The following is a 19899-nucleotide window of genomic DNA, read 5'->3' on the forward strand; positions in this document are numbered from 1 at the left end:
AATCGCAGTGTTTAAATATGTTTAATTCCATAAAACACAAAGGAGTGGTTTGTTATTAGCAGCAACGACAGCTAACCAACCATTTCAGGAGGATAGTGATGGACAGAAGAATGAATTTCCAGGTGCATTAGTCCAGAACAGGTCAGAGAAACATCCCTTCAGTTGAGTTCCAGGCTTGAAATGATCCACAGTCGTTCACTTCCAGTCAAACTCCTCCCGTCTAGTGCAAATACCAGTCGGCCAATAGAAAGGTTCACCACCAAACCTGGCCAGCCTCAAAAATAAAGTGCCTTCGTAGAAAACAAGAATAAAACATGGACCTTTACGGTGGGATTTGCTTCAAAACGGCGGTCCCGTGTGGGGTGGGAACACGGAATGATATGAGGAGACGGTTCAGCCTCAGATAAGTTCCCACTCGTCTTCAACATCATCCTTGCTGTGGACAGCACCAGAGGAGGCCTGGCCACTGGACAACTGTGGGAGGAGCTTGGTCAGTCTGCGGGACAAACCACCTGATGGATCCACAGCCCACAGCTCGTCGTCTGGCGTCACTGCGGGGGACATATTAAGGTCAATGGGCTACACGGCGCCGCGGCCTTGGCTTAGTTTCATGATCAGAAGTGAGGACGTCCTGTGGCACGAAGCAGGAACCTTTAAAGCCCAGTTCAGCCTTTGAAACAAGCGTGAACAGGCGGCTTTGCCCTGGAAGACTGAGCTCCACTGAGTTCAAAACAAAGCACACATACAGGACTGCAGTGGGAGCATGGTCCAAAGCATCAGTGAAATAAGTCGTCTGAGTCTGAAGCGTGTGGAGGAAAGGCACATTACTTCTTCTGTCTCTCTGGGCTTCTCCCTTCAGTGGCGGCCACAGCGGATCATCTTCCTCCATCTCACTCTGTCCTCTGCTTCCTCTTCTCTCAAACCTCATGTCCTCCTTCACCACCTCCATCACTCTCCTCTGTGGCCTTCCTCTCCACCTTCTGCCTGGCAGTTCCAACATCTCAACATCTTCATCTACCACTGTACTGGCTCTCTCTCTCTCTCTCCTCTGTCCATGTCCAAACCATCTCCATCCAGCCTCTCTGACTTGGTCTCCTGAAGACCTGAGCACATGTGCTGTCCCTCTGATCCTCTCATCATCCTGCTCTCACTCCCAGAGAGAAGCTCAGCATCTTCATCTCTGCTCCCTCCAGCTCTGCCTCCTGTCTTCTCCTCAGTGCCACTGTTTCCAAACCATACAACGTTGCTGGCCTCACCAGCCTTCTGGACACTTTCCCTCTCATCCTTGCGTCACACATCACACCTGACACTTTTCTCCAGTGATTCCATCCTGCCTGCAGCCGCTTCTTCACCTCTCCCTCACACTCTCCATGGCCCTGGTCAGTTGAGCCTCAGCACTTCTTTATCTCTGCACCCTGTAAGTTCACCTGTCCACTTGGCTCCCTCTCATTCACACACATGGATTCAGTCTTACTGCAGCTGACCTTCACTCCTCTCCTTTCTAAGGCAAACCTCCACCTCTCCAGCTGATCTTCCACTGGCTCCCTGTTCTCACCACAGATTACAATGTCATCTGCAAACATCATGGTCCAAGGGGCTTCTTGTCTAACCTCCTCTGTCCATCACCATGGCAAAGAGGAAGGGGCTCAGAGCTGAGCCTTGGTGCACTCCCACCTCCACCTAGAACTCCTCTGTTCCACCTGCAGCACACCTCACTACTGTCTCACACCTGGCACACATGTCCTGCACCACTGCCAAACACTGCTCTGCCACTCCAGACTTCCTCAGACAATAAGGAAAGGCATGTTACTGTTGACCTAACCCTGCAACTGTCCCAGCAGTGGACCTAACTCTGCAACAGCAGCAGGTTGGGAGCACGACCCGCTCTCACCTGTCAGCCAGTTGGCAGTGCCGGGAATCTTCTTCCAGTAGTCTCCAGCTGGATTGTGCTGGGAGACGCCGTAGCGCCTGGCCAAGTCTCCGTTCACGCAGCGCACCCAAACGGTGCGGCAGCTGAGCACCAGCTGAGTCACCACCAGTCCTGGAAGAGCAGCAAACGTTGGGAACATGCACAGGCCACAGAAACACAACAACAACAACAACAGTGACGTTCAGTTCTCCATCATAAAATTTAGGTGAAGTTTTACACACCCGGAGGTTAGAAACAAAAACACAACTAGTCATGTTTACAGCATTGAGCCGACCAGCATGATTTCATCAGGACGCCGTCATATCACGCACCTCTGTGAGGTCACCGGAATAGACCTACTACATTTAAGGAAAATAGATCTTGTTCCCACACAAGCCTCAGGTGCAGTGGTGCTGTCTGCACTGGGGACGGGTCAGTGGTGCAGGCTGGTGGCTTAAGAACGCTGGGTCCAGCATGGAGAGTGAGGAAATAGCTGCGTAACACAGAGCGTCTTGATTGGTCCACGCTGCTCTCCCCAGAGACGGGATCAAGTCCGCGGCCACAACCCGACTCGCTTGTGTTCACCTCGGACTTTTGAGCTGAAGGCACTTTGTCTAAAGACAGAGTCTCACATCTTTAATTGACATTAAAGCCCTCGAAATGCTGCTTCTGGATTCCAGAGCTCCAGGAGATCCACTCTGTTGACGGAGCTGTGGACACGTGGGCGAAAACAGCACATTTTCAGCGCTTCAAGGGTCAATAAGAAGCCTCAGATTTCAGCCTGTAGAAACCCATATATCAGCTGCGCTGTTGTATAAGCTGCAGGACTCAAACCGCCAGAAAAATGTTGCGTCCTATAGTCTGGAAATGACAGTACCTATCTTTTCTTTTCATCATGATTGATGTTTATACATTATGGGTATTGATTGATCTTGAATGTTGCTGCTTTGTGGATGTCTTTGATACCTTTAATGTCTTTGGTGCATGTCAGTGTCTTTGCTGTCATTGGCTGCTGTGACCAGGTCGAAAGGTCAACCGACCTGACCTGACCCTGTACTAAACTCACGACATGATTGTGAAGTGCAGACGGAGGTTCACCTGGCACCAGGTCCCAGTTGGTGCCCACAGGCATCTCTTCACTCAGGCCCGTCCTCACGAACACACTCCCTCGATTGTCCACCGCCCAGAGCAGCGTGTCGTTGGGACTGGTGTGGATGCTGAGCAGCTGGACGCCGACAGGCTGTGGGAACACCGGAGCAGGGTCAGCAGCCTGCGCCTCCTGCCACCTGAGTGAGGCGCACTTACAAGGACTGGCGGCTCGATCTGGATCCAAGCTGGCAACATCATGCTGGGGTTGAGCGGCTGAGTCCCCACTCTGAAGTAGACCGCGCCCCGATGGTCCACGGCCCAGACGTTCTGGCTGCCGCAGCTGACGCTGACCAGACGGACGTTTCCTGCCGGAGAACCAGAGAGTCACATGGCACAGGCGGCTCAACACGACGCACCAGAGAGAGACGGGATGGCACCGGTACCACTGTTTCCTCCTGATATTGTCACCTGGGTGAGTCCCAAACCATCAGGCCACGGAGTGAAACAGTAACTCCACAAAGGTTTCCACGGGAGTCAGATCTGGAGGACTTTCATCGCACTGGCAACCTTGAGGAAGTTCATGCTTTTATCAAGCATATTGTTGCTGTCAGTTCTAGTTTGGTGCGTCCGCACCTTCAAAGCGGACCTCACAAGATCATCTCCCGCAGACAAGGTCAACCAGAAACGTGAGCAGGGTCACATGACGCAGCTCTGTTTCGGACGGCAATCCAGGTCAGGTTGTTTTTGGGAAACAGCCTCATATTTCAGAGATTATTGACAACCTGCCCTACTGACCTCCAACACTTGAGCATCTCCTGGCTGCCGTGTGCAGCTGTTGTTGTTGTTCAGCAAGTACAGTATTAGATTCTGCTTCTGCTCCAGCAGCAGAAGCTGGAAGCAAAAGATATTAGACTGCACAGCACATACAGTCACGAGATGTTTGCAGATTACAATACGACATAGAAACTAACAGGGTTCCAACCACAGCCTCCACAAATGCACCCGATCTTTCAGCACAATTATTTGGCTGAACATGACTTAAATGTCATGAAAACATATGATTACAAAATAACTTGTTCACTGCCTTGTATAATATATTGCTTACACATGATGAGAGGCATAAATCTAACCACAGGAATCACAGCCCTGTGTGTGTGTGTGTGTGTGTGTGTTATTACTGGGTCATTATAATTGGATTTAAGTTTGGTTCAGAGTCCTGGTTCAGGTGAGCCATGTGTTTTGGAGGGTTAGCTTTAGTGGGAGTGGCTGGGGAAAGGGTGATGTCAATGAGAAACCCCCCAATGTCCCCACAGGGACAGCAACACAAACCTGTGTGTGTTTAACCACGGAGAGAAAAGCAAATCACACCCTCCTTATCTAATCCTGAGTGTGTTGTGCAGCACTTCCCGACCTCAGCGTGACCTGCTCTGGGAAGGTTTCACTTTATAGACTGAATGAAGCTAAAGTTCACCTTAGGTCATATACTGATGTAATGCAGCATTGATTTGAACCAGTAAACTAGTAATCGATGGCCCCAGTAAGGACGCCTCCGTTGGCACATCTGGACTGGTGACAGGTTCTACTGAATAAAGCTGGACGAGATAGAGCAGTTTGAAGGTGAAAATGCAGCAACGACATCTCCAGGTGTTGATGTCTGTGGGGGCCCAGGGTGGAGGGACGTGGTGGTGGTGTATGTCATTTGAGCTGACGTGTCTGGAAAAGTTGCTGAAGCAGTTCTCGTCCACACATTCAACACCCGGTCATGTGCTCCCTGATAGCGAGAGGCTCCGCGGCTAAAAACAGAAGCGGCTCTCAAGTTAGGTTTCAGTCTGACGCACGCACGCACGCACACAGGGCTGACCTCCAGCAACTCCCACCGCCTAGAAATGGTTACACAACATTCACCTGTCAATATGACGGAGACACACAGCTGTGTTTGTCCACTCGTGGAGCTTTTAAAGAAAGCAGCAAACACACACACGCCGGGCCAGGACCAAACAGCCTCACTGGCTGCGCCTTTCTCCACAGTGTGAATCACTGAATCATGAACATTGTGCTTCCAAAATGACTTCCCTCTGTCACTGCCGTCCAGAGAAGCAGCGGGGCTGCAAGCAAGTGACAGCATCACAGGGATCATGTCATACAGCATAATCTGTAGATGGGCTGGAAGCCTTACATTCCCTTATGAAGATGAAGAGCAACACAAGCTGTGCGACCAGGAACTTGGGCTTCATTCATTTCATGCAGAGATCTAAATGCAAGATAAACATAGCAGCTCAAGACCATGAATTCCATTTCACACCATTTGCCCTGGTCTGGTTTAGACCAGAGGGGTGCAATTGAATGTACTGAAGGGCCACATTAGAAACTGTAACGGTTGTGAGGCCCACTTGTTCTTCATACGGTGACACACATGTACACACTGCTATTGTGGATTTGGTCCGTCTGCTTATAATGATTGGGAACCGTTTGTTCTTTCTCGTAATGTTTGAGGGTGCAGGGCATCTGCGTCAGAAATCTCAATCGAAACCCGTAACTTAAAAAGGAAAAGGGAGTCAGCAAGGACAGCGTCGGGACGACCTTGTACGTACCAAGCTGACTGAGGTCAAGCAAGGTCCAGTGCAGGCCGATGGGACAGGACTGAGTGAGGGTCCGAATGCTGACACGCCCATGAGTGTCCAGCCCCCAGAGAGCGTCATGACAGGCAGACAGGTGAGTCAGCTCCACCTGAACACACACAGTACATGGATTAATGGTCCAAACAACCCAGGCAGAAATGATTCAGAGGAATGATGCAAGGGTCCTTCACCTCCGGCGGCAGCGAAACGGAGGACGGTCGCAACTCTCCATCCTGATCCCACACACAGAAGAGGTCCTTCCTGCTCTGAGCCAACCAGAGAAACGCACCTGGAGCACAAGTGACAGTCAGCACCGGCGTCACTCTACTGTTGCTGCCACAACCCGTGATGGTTGGACCACCTGCTCGAACGGTCTGACTGCATCTTCATCGTTTGAATGCTCTGTTTCTCTAACTGCAGAGGAGATCAACATCCCAACAATGGTCCGTGTTTTTCACTGCCACAACCTTGCTACACGCTCATGTACAGTGAAATGCGACGGCATAAAAGGGGAAGTGGCAAGTGCAAGACTATATATGACAAAGTTTTAGACTCAAATAAGAAAGTACAAATGTCATTTTCTAACTTGGAGATTTTGAGTGCGTCTTAGTCATGTGAACTTGATGAAAAATGATGACTCGTCATGAGTGTCAGGACTGATGATACCTTCTCGATGGAGGACTCTGGAAGACGTTATGAAAGTCCACCTGGTGGCAGAAATGGTTCCTCTTGGGACAACATTTTGCCAGAAAGTGCCTGTAGACAGGCGACGAGGCTGAGTTTCATGGGGCAGTGACAGCAGAAGGTCGCACTTGAGAAGAAGTCCACTCACCAACTAGGCTCCCACGAGCCAGGTGCAGCTGGTTGCGGCCAGACGCCACCCACACACCTCTAGAATTGGCACCCACCAAACTGGGTTGGCACTGGGAATACTGCGAGAGAAAAGCCACTACCCGCTCCACAGGAGCCCTGGTGACAGTGGCCACGCTGTGAGTGGCCTGCAATAACGTCTGGAACAAACTGCCCTGATCGAAGACCACGTAGTCCGAGATGCTGATCTGGGAAACAAGAAGCAAACCACAAATGATCACGTCTGCTTGGACCAGGATTCCTGCGCAGTGAACAAGAGGTCAGGGTTCAAAACAGACATCACTCAGTTATGATCAGCCCGATGTGGCCCTGTGGGTCTGATGTGCCCAGAGTGGAACAGATTGGTCTCAGACGCATCTCGCAGGAAGCCTGGCAATTTAAATTTGTTCAGCTGAATGTGAACACAGACCATCAACAGACACATGTGTTCCTCCTGGCACAGCCAAAAGACATGAAGAAACACAAGACCGTCAGTGTGAACAAAGTCAGGGAGGCCCGGGCAGGTGTGTCCCATGGTTGGGATGAACCACACCCCACCTTCCATCACCAGCCGAGTCACCAGCTCATCCTTAGTCCAGCTCCTGCCACGCTTTCACTTCAGCTTCAGCTGTGGCCTGCACCTCACGCACTGACCTTTCTGGACTGTCTATTCACGTCCGGCTTTTGTTCAGTCGTGACAGCTGTGATCTTTTAAACCTGTTTGTCTAATACAAACCACTGTGGTGTTTGTTGAGCAAACACAGCAGCAGGTTCAAAAGTGAGGCCGGGGAATCAGCCGTGAAATCACGTACCTGCTGGGCAGGATGGTGTGAATTGTCCCCGCCGATATTGAACCTGCATGAGCTGCACCACCAACCTGCCACCAGTGATCATCGTCCCCTTGTGGTTTTGATGAACAGATGCCAGTTCTGAACCAAAGACTTCCACTAGAATCCAGAGCCCAAGCCGTCCCGCCGTCTCCCAGCGCGATGCACATCAGGTCCATTCCCTGGGCTTCACTGCAGGGTGGGGAGGTTGATTAGACAAACTCTGATTTAGAGGTGAAATTTGAGCACAAACCTCATTCTCTATTCATGTCCGTGTCATTTGTTTAGCACTTGCACAGCATTTGTTTCCACGATGAAGTGGCTTGAGTGCTACAGAACCTGGGAGTGGGTCCTGCTGCTGCTTTAACAAGCACCTACAACTGACTGTTGCGATGGCGAGAGTGAGTGTCTGAATAGAGCAAGTCTACCCAGACAGTGAAGGGAAGTGAAAGCAACTGATGCAGACTTGTAACAGCATGATGTGCTCACTCCTTGAAGCCTGACTTCTATTGTTTTGCATCTGCCTGAAGCCAGCTGACCGTGAATAAGGCGGCAGTGTCAGTCAGAATGGACTGATGGCCAAACTCCTTTTTGGAGTTCATCTTGTTTTGAAGAAGACGTTGGTCTGCATCTACTTACCAGCTGTTTCAACACATATTTACCAACCCAATATTGAGTGTGGGGATATTTGCTTAACTCCGTAAGTAAAGACACCAGAAGAGAAAGAAAACTGACCTTTGCACAATGTGAAAAGATAAGACAGGAAAACTCACTGGATGAGTTTAGATGAAGTTTATATGAAGAAGAGGGAGACAGAAACTTCTTCATTTCATGTGTTAGGTGTGAAGGTAGCACAGCAGTGTTACCTGACGGTGTCGCTCTTCCAGGAATCGCCCTCACTGCAGTAGCTGTTCAGGCCTTCCCTGTAGAAGAGTGTCTTGTGTTCGCTCAGCGCCCAGACGACTCCCCCTCGCACGCACACCTGGCTGAACACGCAGGGTGTGTCGACCTTCACGGAGCGGGCGCAAGGGCGGTCCACACTCAGACCTGCAGCGAGGACATGGGTCACAGCCTTAAAAGTGTCTCACTCAGCATTAAAGCGCACAGCTTAGTAGGCACATCGGTCGTCACTATGAGATGCAAGGCTCTTGATACTGAGATGAGGATTTCCTATGTCCAAAGACGATCATGAACCTGGGGAATAAGAAACTAAACTAGACCAAAGTGCGGCCCGGGGGCCACATTTGACCCTTTGCTGGTACTGATGTGGGCCTCCACAGGTCACAGCAAAACTAAAAAACAACATTGTACTTTTTTCATCATTCATTACGGTTTGATTTCTAAAAAAAACTCTGGTGTTTTTAGGTCTCTATTTTGGGTCTTTACCCATTTCTGTGTCGGTTTTTCTTCCCCCATAGCTATTGCCAGTCATATTGAAATGTTAAATGCTGAGATATCAACCACTTGAAAAGATCATTCATTACAACCTTTAAATAAAATGAAATAATATGTAACTAAACGGATAATTGAAGCACAGGATGGAATGGTGGAATTTATCTTTCCTATTTGTACTTTCTTTGAATAACAACTATGTGTAGAAAATTATTTTTGTCAAATGGAAGCCTTCTTTGTCTTTTGGCTTGATGGCCACAGCTCACTCCTGACATAAACAAACTAACCACTGGTTTCTGGAGGGTAAGATCAGTGTTTGGCTAAGAAGCCATCAGCGAGAGACACCAGAGTCCACAGGAAGCTACCTGTCTGCAGGTACATGTCACCGTTGGTCCTGATGATCCAAGCCGAGTCGTCACTGAGAGCAACAAAGGCACTCTGCTCCACGGCTTTGTACCAGTGACGTTTCCCTTTCCCGGACACTTTAGCACAGGCATAGGCAGTGAAGGTCTTCTGCTCCACCTTCCACAGCAAATTACCTGCCAAGGTTCAGCAACTGTTAGCAGTGTTGGAGGAAGTAGCTCAAAGTAACGTGATGATTAGCTTTTGCTTCCGCACCGTAATGCAAGGCATCAAAGACCAATAAACAGGGCCATACTTTACTAAGTACAACTCTCTGTAATGAACATTGGAATTAATCGTCTGTTTTTCTTTTTTTGTGATACAAAGTCTTCATTGTTTTTAGTACGCCGGAGAAAAGGATGCAAAGATCTGTGAAGTACTGTGCACTTGTTGAGTGCAACCAAAAGATCTCTCTACCTCGTGAAATTAGTTCACGTGAACACCAAGTGCTGCGCAACACCAACAGCTCGTCACCAAACTGAAGTCAAGAGATCAGAGACAAAGATGCTTCAATGACAATAACTAGTCGCAAACAATGCACAGCGGCGTGAAGTAACTCACCCAACAACAACAGCATCACTAACAAATGTAAACTACAGCGGGACGCGTTCAGGCTCCGACTCGCTCACCTGAAGGGGACAGCGCCATCTGGTGGACATTGTCTTCAAAGCGCTGCCAGTTCAGTCCAGTTTCAGGCAAGGGACTACAGAAGAGTCCGCCTTTAAAGTCCAGACACCAAACATACCTGCAGGAGAGAAGTAGCGGATACGACACGTGCGAGGACAGCAGACACGACAGTCATGAACTACGAACCTGTCAGTCACTTGAAGGCTCAGGATTCCACAGCCGGGCCCAGAGTAACCCATCCAGCTTTCTGCCAACTGATACAACAAAAGGTTTCCACTGGCACAAACAGAACCTCCGTGTGATTTCCACTCTGATGCTTGTGATACCTGCACAGGCTTTCTTCGGTCTCCAGCCTCACTCTCTTCAGCGTGTTTGCCGCTTTTATCAGTCTGATCGTTGCCTGCGTGTTGACCATCGTTTTGGGGAGGAGCGGGGGCATAGATGTCTGCCTCTTCTTCGCTGGACACACTTGTCTTTCGGTCTAGATGACTGACAGTGGAGTAAAACATCTGGCTGGGAGGATCCAGCTCGTCCTCCTGCCCACGGACACAGACAGCCTTCAGTGAACAGCAGCTCAGGCTCCGAGCAAGTCCAGCACACAAGAGCGGCGTAGCTCTCTTCTTACAGCCGAATCGACTCAAACTCTTTAGTGGCCCTTTACAAACTGCAGAACCGAAACAGAGTTAGAGGTTCTACAAACCTCTTCCTCTTCTGGTCCGATCAGAGGGCTCAGCAGTTCATCCTCCATTTCCTGTTTCTCATCATTATGTAAATATGAGAAGGTGCATTCCAGAAGCAGGTCCACATCGGGGGTCAAGGCCTGTGCACCAGCAGTAGCTTCCTGGCCTTGGGTGTGCTGATCTTGTAGGCCTTGGATGAGCATGGTGCCTGCAGGGGGGCAAGACCTGCTCCACAAACCCCAAAGGGATCCGAGTCAATGATAAACAAAGCGGTGGGACACAGTTGCACAAGAATAAAGTCTCTTACCCACAGTTTGCAGAGGATTCCGCCACCTTATCTTCCAGCAAGTCTCCATCTGGGCAGTTGTGGGTGGGAGAATCCTGATCCTGGGAGTTCATATCGGTGAAAGGAGCCCTGTCGCTCAGCGGAGTACCACTCCCACCCTCACTACATGTGTCGTCCTGTATCGCTAACTTGGAGTCGGAGCTCTCAGAAAGACGATTTCCACTGGTGCTGTCTGTTAAAAAAAACTACCGGTAAGACTTCAGTGTTTCTTTTGGCCGGCCAGGGGGTTTACGAGGTTCTTGCCTTGTCGCTGTCTCTTTTTCTTCTTGACCCTGATGGCTTTAACCACCAGCTCTTGCTCCATCTCAGCGCCGCTGTAGCGTCTGGGGACCAGTTCATAAGACGCAGCAACTGGGCTGTTTCCATGGAGACTGTCCCAGGAAGTGAGTGAGCTGCTGCGGCTGTGCGAACAGACTGCGGCTCGCGGACATGTCTACACGACACAGAAAAAACACGACAAACTTGACACACACTAAAGTCACATACTGAACAAAATGCATCTGACTGTTGAGGAGCTGAGCTGAGAGTCAAATCTGGGCATCAACATCCACATCAGTCAACTGGATAGCAGCTAGTCAAATTGCAGTCATTCCTGAGGCCTTTAAACTGCCCTGCAAGTTAGACATCAAGTTTAAAAAAAGTCATTTGTGAGTCGACAGCAGATGTGGACAGGGAGTTTCATCCAATATAGCTAGCATTTCACTTCAAATCTAATGAGCTAACAGGACAACAAAATCAGTGCTAGACAAAATAGACATTTCACCCATAAAATATCAAACATAATCAGATGAACTGTATGAACAGGACATATGGGCTGTACCTTCACTAAAAAACACACAGTAAAAGATCTGAACAGATGTATAAGGCAAAATGGAAACACATGAAAAATAAAGGCAGAGCAAGGTCATGTAAGAAAAAGGCGAGCGTTTTTTTAGAATAATCTTGACAGACAAGTGAAGCATCATGATGATAGGACAATAACTGCAGTTCTTGATAATACTCCTGGTTGCGTACAGCGACGGTCAAAGGGAAGCAGAGCCCTCAAGTCGGGTCCAAAGTCAGATGAGCAGATCAGGCTTCGTATTTCAATATGCCACTACGCAGGACTGACAAACAACTGGGACCAGAAGTGCCAAGTCAAGTCTCTGGTCTCAAGTCATGAGTCCAAGTCAAGTCTCACAAGTAAATATTGGCTGTAGCCCAATGTGATGCACATCTATAGTCAGATGTTATGGTTGTGAAACTGGCCACTCTATTATTCGCCCTACAGTGTCCCTCGCCAAACTGAGGGTATCACTGTTGCTTGGCTGCTGGCTGTGGGTGCACGGGCGCCACATCATGAATCCAAGTCTCTAGTTCCAAGTGGAGTCACAAGCCACTGATGGGTGCGACTCGAGCCCACTCACAGACTCCATCAGGCCCCACCCCATCTCTGACTCATCACTCTATTACCTCCTGATGTGCTTCCTGCTCGTCCGCTTCCTCCACCGCCTCCACCTCGTCCGCCACCATCTTTTCTCCTCCATCTGCCTCCTCGCCTCGTTGAGCTTCCAGACCTGCACCTTCCTTCCCCTCACTCTCCACAATAATGGCCATGGTTCTGATTGGCTGAGCTGTTTCTATTAATCCAGAGGGCGGCACGATGGTGGGCGTGGTCATGGGTGAGGTCAAACGGAGAGAAAGGTCTGACACTGGAGAGAATCCGTGAAGACGTGTTAGCCTGTTCACTGTTTTATTCATGCAATTATGAACACAGATGCACGTGTTCTTAAACCAAGGAGAGGTCCCCTCTTTAAACAAGGGGAAGTCGATGCAGTGGCTGCAGTCTCAGAAACAATATCTTTAATGAACATGGAGCAGTAGTAGAGGTACTTACAGTTGGAGACCAAACCTTCTGGTGTGTCAGACAGACGGATGATGTCTCGATCCCCTTTCAGAATAAAGATCTCATTGTCGGAACACGACACTGACACTATGTCTCCACTGCTCTCCAAAGCCCCGACGATCTCCTAAACTCGGTGTTAACAAATGGATGTGAGTGGCGTGAGGCTAGCTACGCAGTGAAGGTGCTTCCCTTCAGAATACCTCTTTAACGCAGTCCAGGACGTACACACTGTACTCGTTCCAGCTGAGGATCCAGGCCTCTTTCAGAAAACAGCTCATCAGACCCAACTGTCTTTCGGGAGGTCGACACCCTCCGACGGAGTCGGGCCGAGGAAACAGCTCAAACTGAGGAAACTGATCCAGAAAAGACTGGGTTAATTTCTGGACCGAACCCTTGAGATGTGCCTACAGATGAGGAACTAAACCTCTGCGTTGAAGAGAGGCTTGAGCAGCCGGGTGTCCTCCACCTGCCCTCTGATGTCTGACCTCCAAAGTCGCAATCCAGGGCGGGCGGCGAACACTTGCAGGTCACTCTGTTTGCAGAGAGCCGGGAGAAAGCAAGCGCCGAACCTGCCACTGCTTCAGCCACATAAAACATAAACCAATGAGCTTTAGTTCTAGCCACAGACTCGTGAATGCAATGCTTTGGTATTACCTCTTCCTGGGCTTTGAGCCAAGTTGGGTCACCTCAGGCTTCTGCGTACAGTAAAGCAGAGATCGATGCAGTGTGGACACCAGCAGCACCTGGTGACTGTAGTCCAGCTGAACTATCGACGCCGACTCCTCCAGCAGCAGCACAGGGTTGCAAACGCCCTGAGCAGAACCCACACATTAGCAGTGCTGCGACTCTCACACGTTTGATATATTCCAGATTTACAGAAGCCAAAACGCAGCAGCGTATTCCACAAAACTCAACAGATGATCCTGACAACTGCACTCTTCATTTATAGTGGATGGTGGATTGGTGAGATCTGTATGACCTATTTATTCTTCAGTCACTTCACCAGTCACCTGAATTTTACAGCTTTATTTAGATTATTATGTCACATTTCTCTAATGTTTTAGCAACAAACTTGTTATTATTATTTATCCTGAGAATTTTGTTTTAGATTTCTAAAAAACCCACATAAAACATTTTCTTGCTCCATACAACATATTTAATAACATACTTTCTAACGTTTTACTTCAATGTATAATATTCAAAACTTCTCGACAACATGAGTATTTACGTCACATGTTTGTCAATATTTCACTTCAACATTTGACACCGGAGATATTTTAGAGTTATGGGGTCATCAGTCATATGATATTCACTTCCATATTTGCAGTGACACATGATGACACGAGGGTTTTATTTATCACGACAGTTCTGACGTTAGTCACGTCATGCCATATGATAAAATTAGAACTTTAGCTGTAAATATAAATATATACCAGACTGACTGATCTGCCAACACTAGAGTGTGAGCAGTAAATGCCACACTAACAATCGGGCTGTATTTTGTGGAGCGCTGTGAGTGGCCTTGCTCACTGTAAAGGTTGAAGAGCAGGTCAGGACATGTACTGTATTACAGCCTGCATAAATGGCATTGCTTCCAAGATTTTGCAAGGTTCTTCTCAGACATGTCTTAGGATTTCTCCGCTCTCACCTGAACCAGATCCAGAGACGTGAACACAACCCGCCCTTTGTCGTCTCCAGAGAACAGCTTCATTCCGTTAGTGCTCCATGCCAAAGCAGTAACTGTCCCTTTGTGAAGCCCGACCACATTGTACCGCCGCAACTGCAACAGCAGACACAGGCAGTGACAGGCAGAGCTCCAGAACCACGAAATGAGTCAAAATAATCACCTGCTTGTTGCGACCCGGTAGAGGAGAAACCAGCTGAAAGATGATCACGTGACCTGATGCCGTTCCCACAGCAACCAGGTCATCAAAACAGCTCAGGATTTTCACAGCAGTGATTGCATCAGATTTTCCCTGCGCACAAACATCCGGCTGTCAAAACTACGTCTGTGGGCATGTGGATTAGATCATAATAGGAAACACATCCAACTCATCACCAAAGGAAAAAGCATCTCACCTCCAGGCTGTATTTGTTCATGTGAGCGCGGCGGCGGCAGTAAAGGTAGAGCATCCCGATGCTGCTGCCCACAGCGATGAAGTCACTGCTGCTGTCCAGAGCTGTCAGGTAGACCACGACAGTGCGGAAGCCACGCTGCACCTGTCACACGACCATATTCACTGGTAACCTCGACCACATTGTGTAGGATGAACAAAAAAAAATACATACATTGAGGGGTTTTTATCAGCTGTGGTTCGCCTGAAGGAAATAGTTACAAAGTGCAAACCCTTATGTGCAAAACAATGTATATATAAAAGATGTGCTTCATGTGAAAACAAAAAAAAAGTATCATTGAAATATGTTGCAGTTAAAATGACTCAACCTTTAGTTCCTGATTAGCAAATCAAAGCCGGTCAATGAAATGTTGATTCATGATAGGTATGTGGTAACAGGAAGGCTGTGCCTCCAGGAAACAGAACACAGTACATGGACTGGCAATTTCAGTTCATTGTTTCATACCTTGGCTGGGATGGCATTCAGCAGGTAGTAGAGCGGGCAGAACTCCCTCAGGATGGACACCTGGGTCGGTTGTGTCGCCATGTCCTCCGTTGGGCTCTAGGAACACAGTGTTACACTTTGGCAAATAACAAACTAGTCCCTGTCGGAATAAGAGTGAAGTACCTAAACTAAAGATCCATTCTGTTATGGCTGACCCATAGAATGAGCAGTCAACAGTGAGGCTTTTTTCCACTTCCCCAGGAAATACTCAAAACCAACTCTCATTCTTCCCAACGTTACAGCCAAATTCTCTTTTACAATTATGCTGCGGCACAGTTTGTCATATCTCATGGACTTCTCTTCAGAAAAAAATGATGGCTTTAGAAACAGTGAAGTGAAACTGACTATTTCTTGGACATCTGAGGTGAAAAAATGTGTACTAATGAAATACTGAATATTATTTTGATGATGCGATGGTGTTCAGTTATTTGTTGACTTTCATGCTGATAATGTTGAGAACTGACATGAAAATAACAAAAAAATAAAATAAAAAAAATAAAAATGTGTATTTGTTAGTGTCTATATAATGCAGCCACACCTTTTGAAAAAAATCATGATATTGGAGTTTCTGTCCAATGTTCCACCATTGTATCATACCTATGTGCTTATCATGGGAAAAGGACCAACCGACCGTAGAGATTAGTATAATATGGCAGGAGGACGCCCCTGCCATATTTTAGCACAGACAAATGTGCAGCCACTCAAAACAGCTATAATCACAAGTATATATAGTTACTGGCCATATATCATCCCTGACTTTCTTGGGGTCAGTTGATCTTTTATCTAGTGGCTTCCTTTGTTGGAGTCCATCAGATGACATCAGCAGAAAACCTGTGTGAGTAGATGATAGGAAAAGCTCCGTCCCATGTTCGCAGAGCTCCGACACCCGTGGATGCATGCAATCATTTGACCCAATGAAGGTAATGTAACGTACTCTGCCATCCAATGACCTCGCCGTCGTGACCAGCCTGTATCGCTCAGTGACTGTCCCGCTGCCAGTGTTACTCCAGTGTCACTAGAGTTCACCAGTGCATAGATCCATGAAGCAGACGGCGTCGGTGCGTATACTAACTGTGTTTCGCCTCAATAACACAACAAAGAGGTCAGTGTGGAGACAGCAGTTGGACATTGAGCGCAGTGGTCGTGGTTATATGTAGCGGAAATGGGTTGTTCTGACACACATAGGAGCTTATACCAAGAGAGTAGGGCGGCAACTGTCCGTGTTTAGAGCAGCACAGGTGCAGGCTCCATCTGACACAGACGTCGCAATTGTTTACTGGGCTTCAGGACAAGCTAGCAGCACCAACGGGCAGCGGTTAGCCGTGTGGCTGCGGGAGAGACTCCAGGCAGCAAGTTACTCACTCGAGTTCATGAGCGAGACGGCAGTCGGATGTTCCTCCAGATGTGCGTATCCCCGGCAGGTGTCAGAGGTTTGAGCCACGGCATTGAGCCCGGCGGCCAGACGTCGCTCTCTCTCGACGCTTTCAAACTGCGCCACCTGCTGATGTAAAGCTAGGACCCGTTTGTGTCGTTCTCGCCGCCATTTGTTGCCAAATTAGATATTTTGTGTAGTTAAAGGAATGTTGACTCACACATAGTGGCATGAACTGAATAAAATATCATGTAAAAACACACGATAAATTAGCAGGAAACGGAAACTCCATTCTGCGTCATTGGAAAACCCGGATAGTGGCTTTCTGGACTGGTAGAATAGTGCCTTGTGCGGTTGTAGGAATTGCTTTTTTACATTCACTCCGCGTTTGTACGTAGATTTTCGTCACATTCTGGTCTATTAATTCAATGTCAAATGTAGGTTTTAAAAAGCGTGCTGATAGTTTGCGAGATCTTTTTTCTTAACCATTGCAACATATGCAACGAAGCCCGTTTACTTTCTCATTCTGCTTGTGCTCGCTGGTAAAAGCGTTATTATAAATGAGACGATATCGATGGTTAAAACGTCACCATTTGGCACAACAGCAAGATATACCCAATTACCGCCATAACGTTTGCCAAACGAATCCCGTCTAGTGGAGGCTCCGTTCCGGGATTTATGGTTTCGCTGGCTTGAGTGGGCTAAGCTAAGCTAGTTGAAAACTCACCCCGATTACCGTCACCTGGTCACCACATCTGTGGATGTTGTCATTCATTCCAGTTGTGCGCGTTAGCCACCAACACACCCGGATTTTACATGAAAAAATCTATTTTTATTGGGTGTTTTTGATCGGTAGGAACGTTGAATTGGTCTCTCTATTACCTCGGTTTCGAAGCTAAGCTAGTAGCCTCGCAGCAAAAATGGCGGACAATGAAGATGACAGCATTTCGACTACAACAACAATAACCACGGAGTCCACGGCAACTGCAGCTCGGCCACAGGTCACTGAGCTAATCGAGCATGTGGAAGGCGCAACGACTATGGAGACCGACTCTGCGGAGAACATATCGGGCGCCACCCCGGAGCGGAGCTCGCAGCGCGGGGACGTTGCCCATGAGCCACTCGGGGATCAGGCTGTGCAGCCCGCGGAAACGACACCGGCAGCACCGGGAGTTCAGCTGGCGGAATTTTTGCAAAGCTGCACCGAGGAGCAAAACATTCTCGTGGAAGCGGAGGCAACGAATGTGGCCCCGGACTTAAACACGACCACCATCATATACGTGCAGCCCGATGGCAGCCTGGTAGAGGGGTCCGGGTTGACAGCCGAGGAGCAGCAGGTCCTGCTGGAGCAGCTCACCAAGCAGCAGATCATCCAGGTGTCCGACACCGAGGCCAACCAGTTGCTCCAACAAGGCCAGGTGATCAAGACGATCCCGGTCCACAATACGACTTTGAGTCCCAGCCAGCTGCAGGACGTGCTCAACCAGGTGGCCAAGTCCCAGCAGCAGGTCCAGGCCGCCCAGCCCAGCATCAACCAAACCATCATGGTCCCTCAGCAGAGTCTGCACCATCAGGTCCAGGCTCCACAGCAGAACCTGAAGCAGCAGGTTCAGGTGCCGCTCAAGACCGCGTCCCCCATCAATGCGTCCCAGCAGCTGAAGACTGTGGCCCAGCAGGCCACCGTGCAGACTGCCAGCGCAGTGTCAGTCGTCCAGGCCAAGGTGAGTGAGGTAGAGGTGCTGGAGACCACAGCTGGGACAGTGGATGTTGATGGCCTTGATTTGTTTGTTACCAACGATAATGGTGGAAGGCCAACACTCTTTTACAAGAAAAAATGAGGAGAGTTGGGAAGAATGTTGCCTATAGTTTTGGCAGGAACCTGTGAGCGGTCAGCTTCCACAATGGTTTGTGGAGCTCTCTTTGGTGTTTTCCCGGGGCTTCTTGTTTTATTCTCGCCCTCCACCGTCACTGCATCATGGTTGTCTCTCTCCCCCAAGTCTTGTGACCAGCCTAAGAACTGGTTTCAGCACACCTGACCCGTCTTCATCAGGGTGACGTGTGCCACAGCCTACAGATGGGCTTGTGAGTCATCTACCAACAGAAGTCACACATTTTAAAAACGTGTTGTTTGTGCTTTGATCCTACAGTCAGAACCACTCAGGATCCAGGTCCAGGGTCCACCCAAAAAGGAGGTGAAGCTCAGTCCTGCCCCCCAGCCCCGAAGTATTCCCACCACTCAGGCCCAGGTGAAGTTATCAGCCAATGGCAACGTGAGCGGCACTCAGATCATTCACCTGCAGCCCGTGGTGGGTCAGCAGGGTCAGCAGTTCATCCTCCAGCAAGGGCCAGGGGAACCCCCAATTCAGCTTCTTCTGCAGAGTCCCACATCTGTGGTGGGATCTGTCCTCCCTTTGGTCCACAAGATTTCAGGCCAGACGTCGTCTGCCACCGCTTCTGTGGTGGCTGCTAAACCGCTGACGTCCCCAATCAGAGTTCAGCCTGCCGCTGCTGTTAAGACCCCTCCCACCATCGTGAAGACAACCGCCAGCACCGCCGTGAAGACCACACTAGCCACTCCTGTCAAGATACCAACCGTTCCTGCCCCCAAGATTCTAACAGTACCACTGATAAAGACCCCTGACATTGGTGCCGCCCCATCTGCCAGTAAGAGTCCAGTCAAACCAGCGCCTAGTGTCTCCGTTGTCCCGGCAAAGATTCACCCTCCGGCTGTTGCCCACGCCACTGATCCTGTGTCTGCCTCCCCGCCAGAGAAAGAAAAAGAGAAGGTGAAGAAGTCGAAGAAGAAAGACAAAAAAGCTCTGAAAGTGCAGACCAGGTCTGGGAGAGTCTCCAGACCACCCAAGTACAAAGCCAAAGACTACAAGTTCATCAAGACAGAGGACCTGGCTGACAGCCACCAGTCTGACTCGGACGACTACTCTGACATGAGTATGGAGGAGGAAAGTGAGGCCGGGAAGCTGGCTGACTCCGATACCACCTCCTTATCCTACAGCCACAAGTCCCGCTCTCACAGGTGCAAGACCTGCGACAAGGCCTACATTGGACAAGGAGGCCTGAATCGTCATTACAGACTGAACCCCACCCACGGAGAGCCGGAACCCCCTGACACCCCGCAGCAGGAGCGCGGCGACGACAGCCAGTCGGATGAAGCCGCGTCAGCCCCTTCAGCCAGTGTTGCTGATGATTATGACCCGGAGGAAGACAAGTCTTCTCCCATGGAAACAAACGTGAGCGGGAACTGTCCCAAGCTTGAGCTTGCAGAC

The 19899-nt window shown here is 49.2% G+C and overlaps 2 protein-coding genes across 7 annotated transcripts in view; one reads left to right on the forward strand and one right to left on the reverse strand.

Moving 5' to 3' along the window:
* Positions 1-5: 5 nt before the first annotated feature.
* Positions 6-16939, reverse strand: tecpr2 (tectonin beta-propeller repeat containing 2). Of its 5 annotated transcripts, none has more exons than XM_053844451.1 (27): positions 16606-16939; positions 15205-15300; positions 14704-14844; positions 14472-14600; positions 14273-14404; positions 13279-13436; positions 13049-13202; positions 12825-12977; positions 12616-12748; positions 12192-12430; positions 10983-11172; positions 10701-10911; positions 10414-10618; positions 10040-10249; positions 9900-9967; positions 9716-9831; positions 9050-9223; positions 8159-8339; positions 7343-7484; positions 6449-6674; positions 6283-6372; positions 5808-5905; positions 5590-5725; positions 3215-3363; positions 3008-3149; positions 1892-2041; positions 6-551 (listed from the first exon to the last, which is right to left on the reverse strand). In XM_053844451.1, the coding sequence occupies exons 2-27, from the start codon at positions 15283-15285 to the stop codon at positions 400-402; spliced, it is 3960 nt and encodes a 1319-aa protein (XP_053700426.1). In that variant the 5' UTR covers positions 15286-15300; positions 16606-16939; the 3' UTR covers positions 6-399. The 5 variants fall into 5 exon arrangements, with proteins under 5 accessions (XP_053700426.1, XP_053700428.1, XP_053700427.1 ...); XM_053844453.1 differs by lacking the exon at positions 16606-16939 and adding an exon at positions 16178-16475; XM_053844452.1 differs by lacking the exon at positions 16606-16939 and adding an exon at positions 15841-15989.
* The window catches only part of znf839 (zinc finger protein 839), a 7019-nt gene continuing 3296 nt past the window's right edge, over positions 16177-19899 (forward strand). The window contains exons 1-3 of one of the 2 annotated variants that reach the window (XM_053844463.1): positions 16177-18336; positions 18763-19279; positions 19385-19863. In XM_053844463.1, coding sequence (XP_053700438.1) covers positions 17536-18336; positions 18763-19279; positions 19385-19863 — 1797 coding nt within the window. In that variant the 5' untranslated portion in view covers positions 16177-17535. Of the gene's footprint in view, positions 18337-18762; positions 19864-19899 lie in introns of both variants that reach the window. The other variant, XM_053844462.1, reaches the window with a different exon arrangement.

This window comes from Synchiropus splendidus, chromosome 16 (genome assembly GCF_027744825.2).
Source record: "Synchiropus splendidus isolate RoL2022-P1 chromosome 16, RoL_Sspl_1.0, whole genome shotgun sequence".
Classification (NCBI taxonomy): domain Eukaryota; kingdom Metazoa; phylum Chordata; class Actinopteri; order Syngnathiformes; family Callionymidae; genus Synchiropus; species Synchiropus splendidus.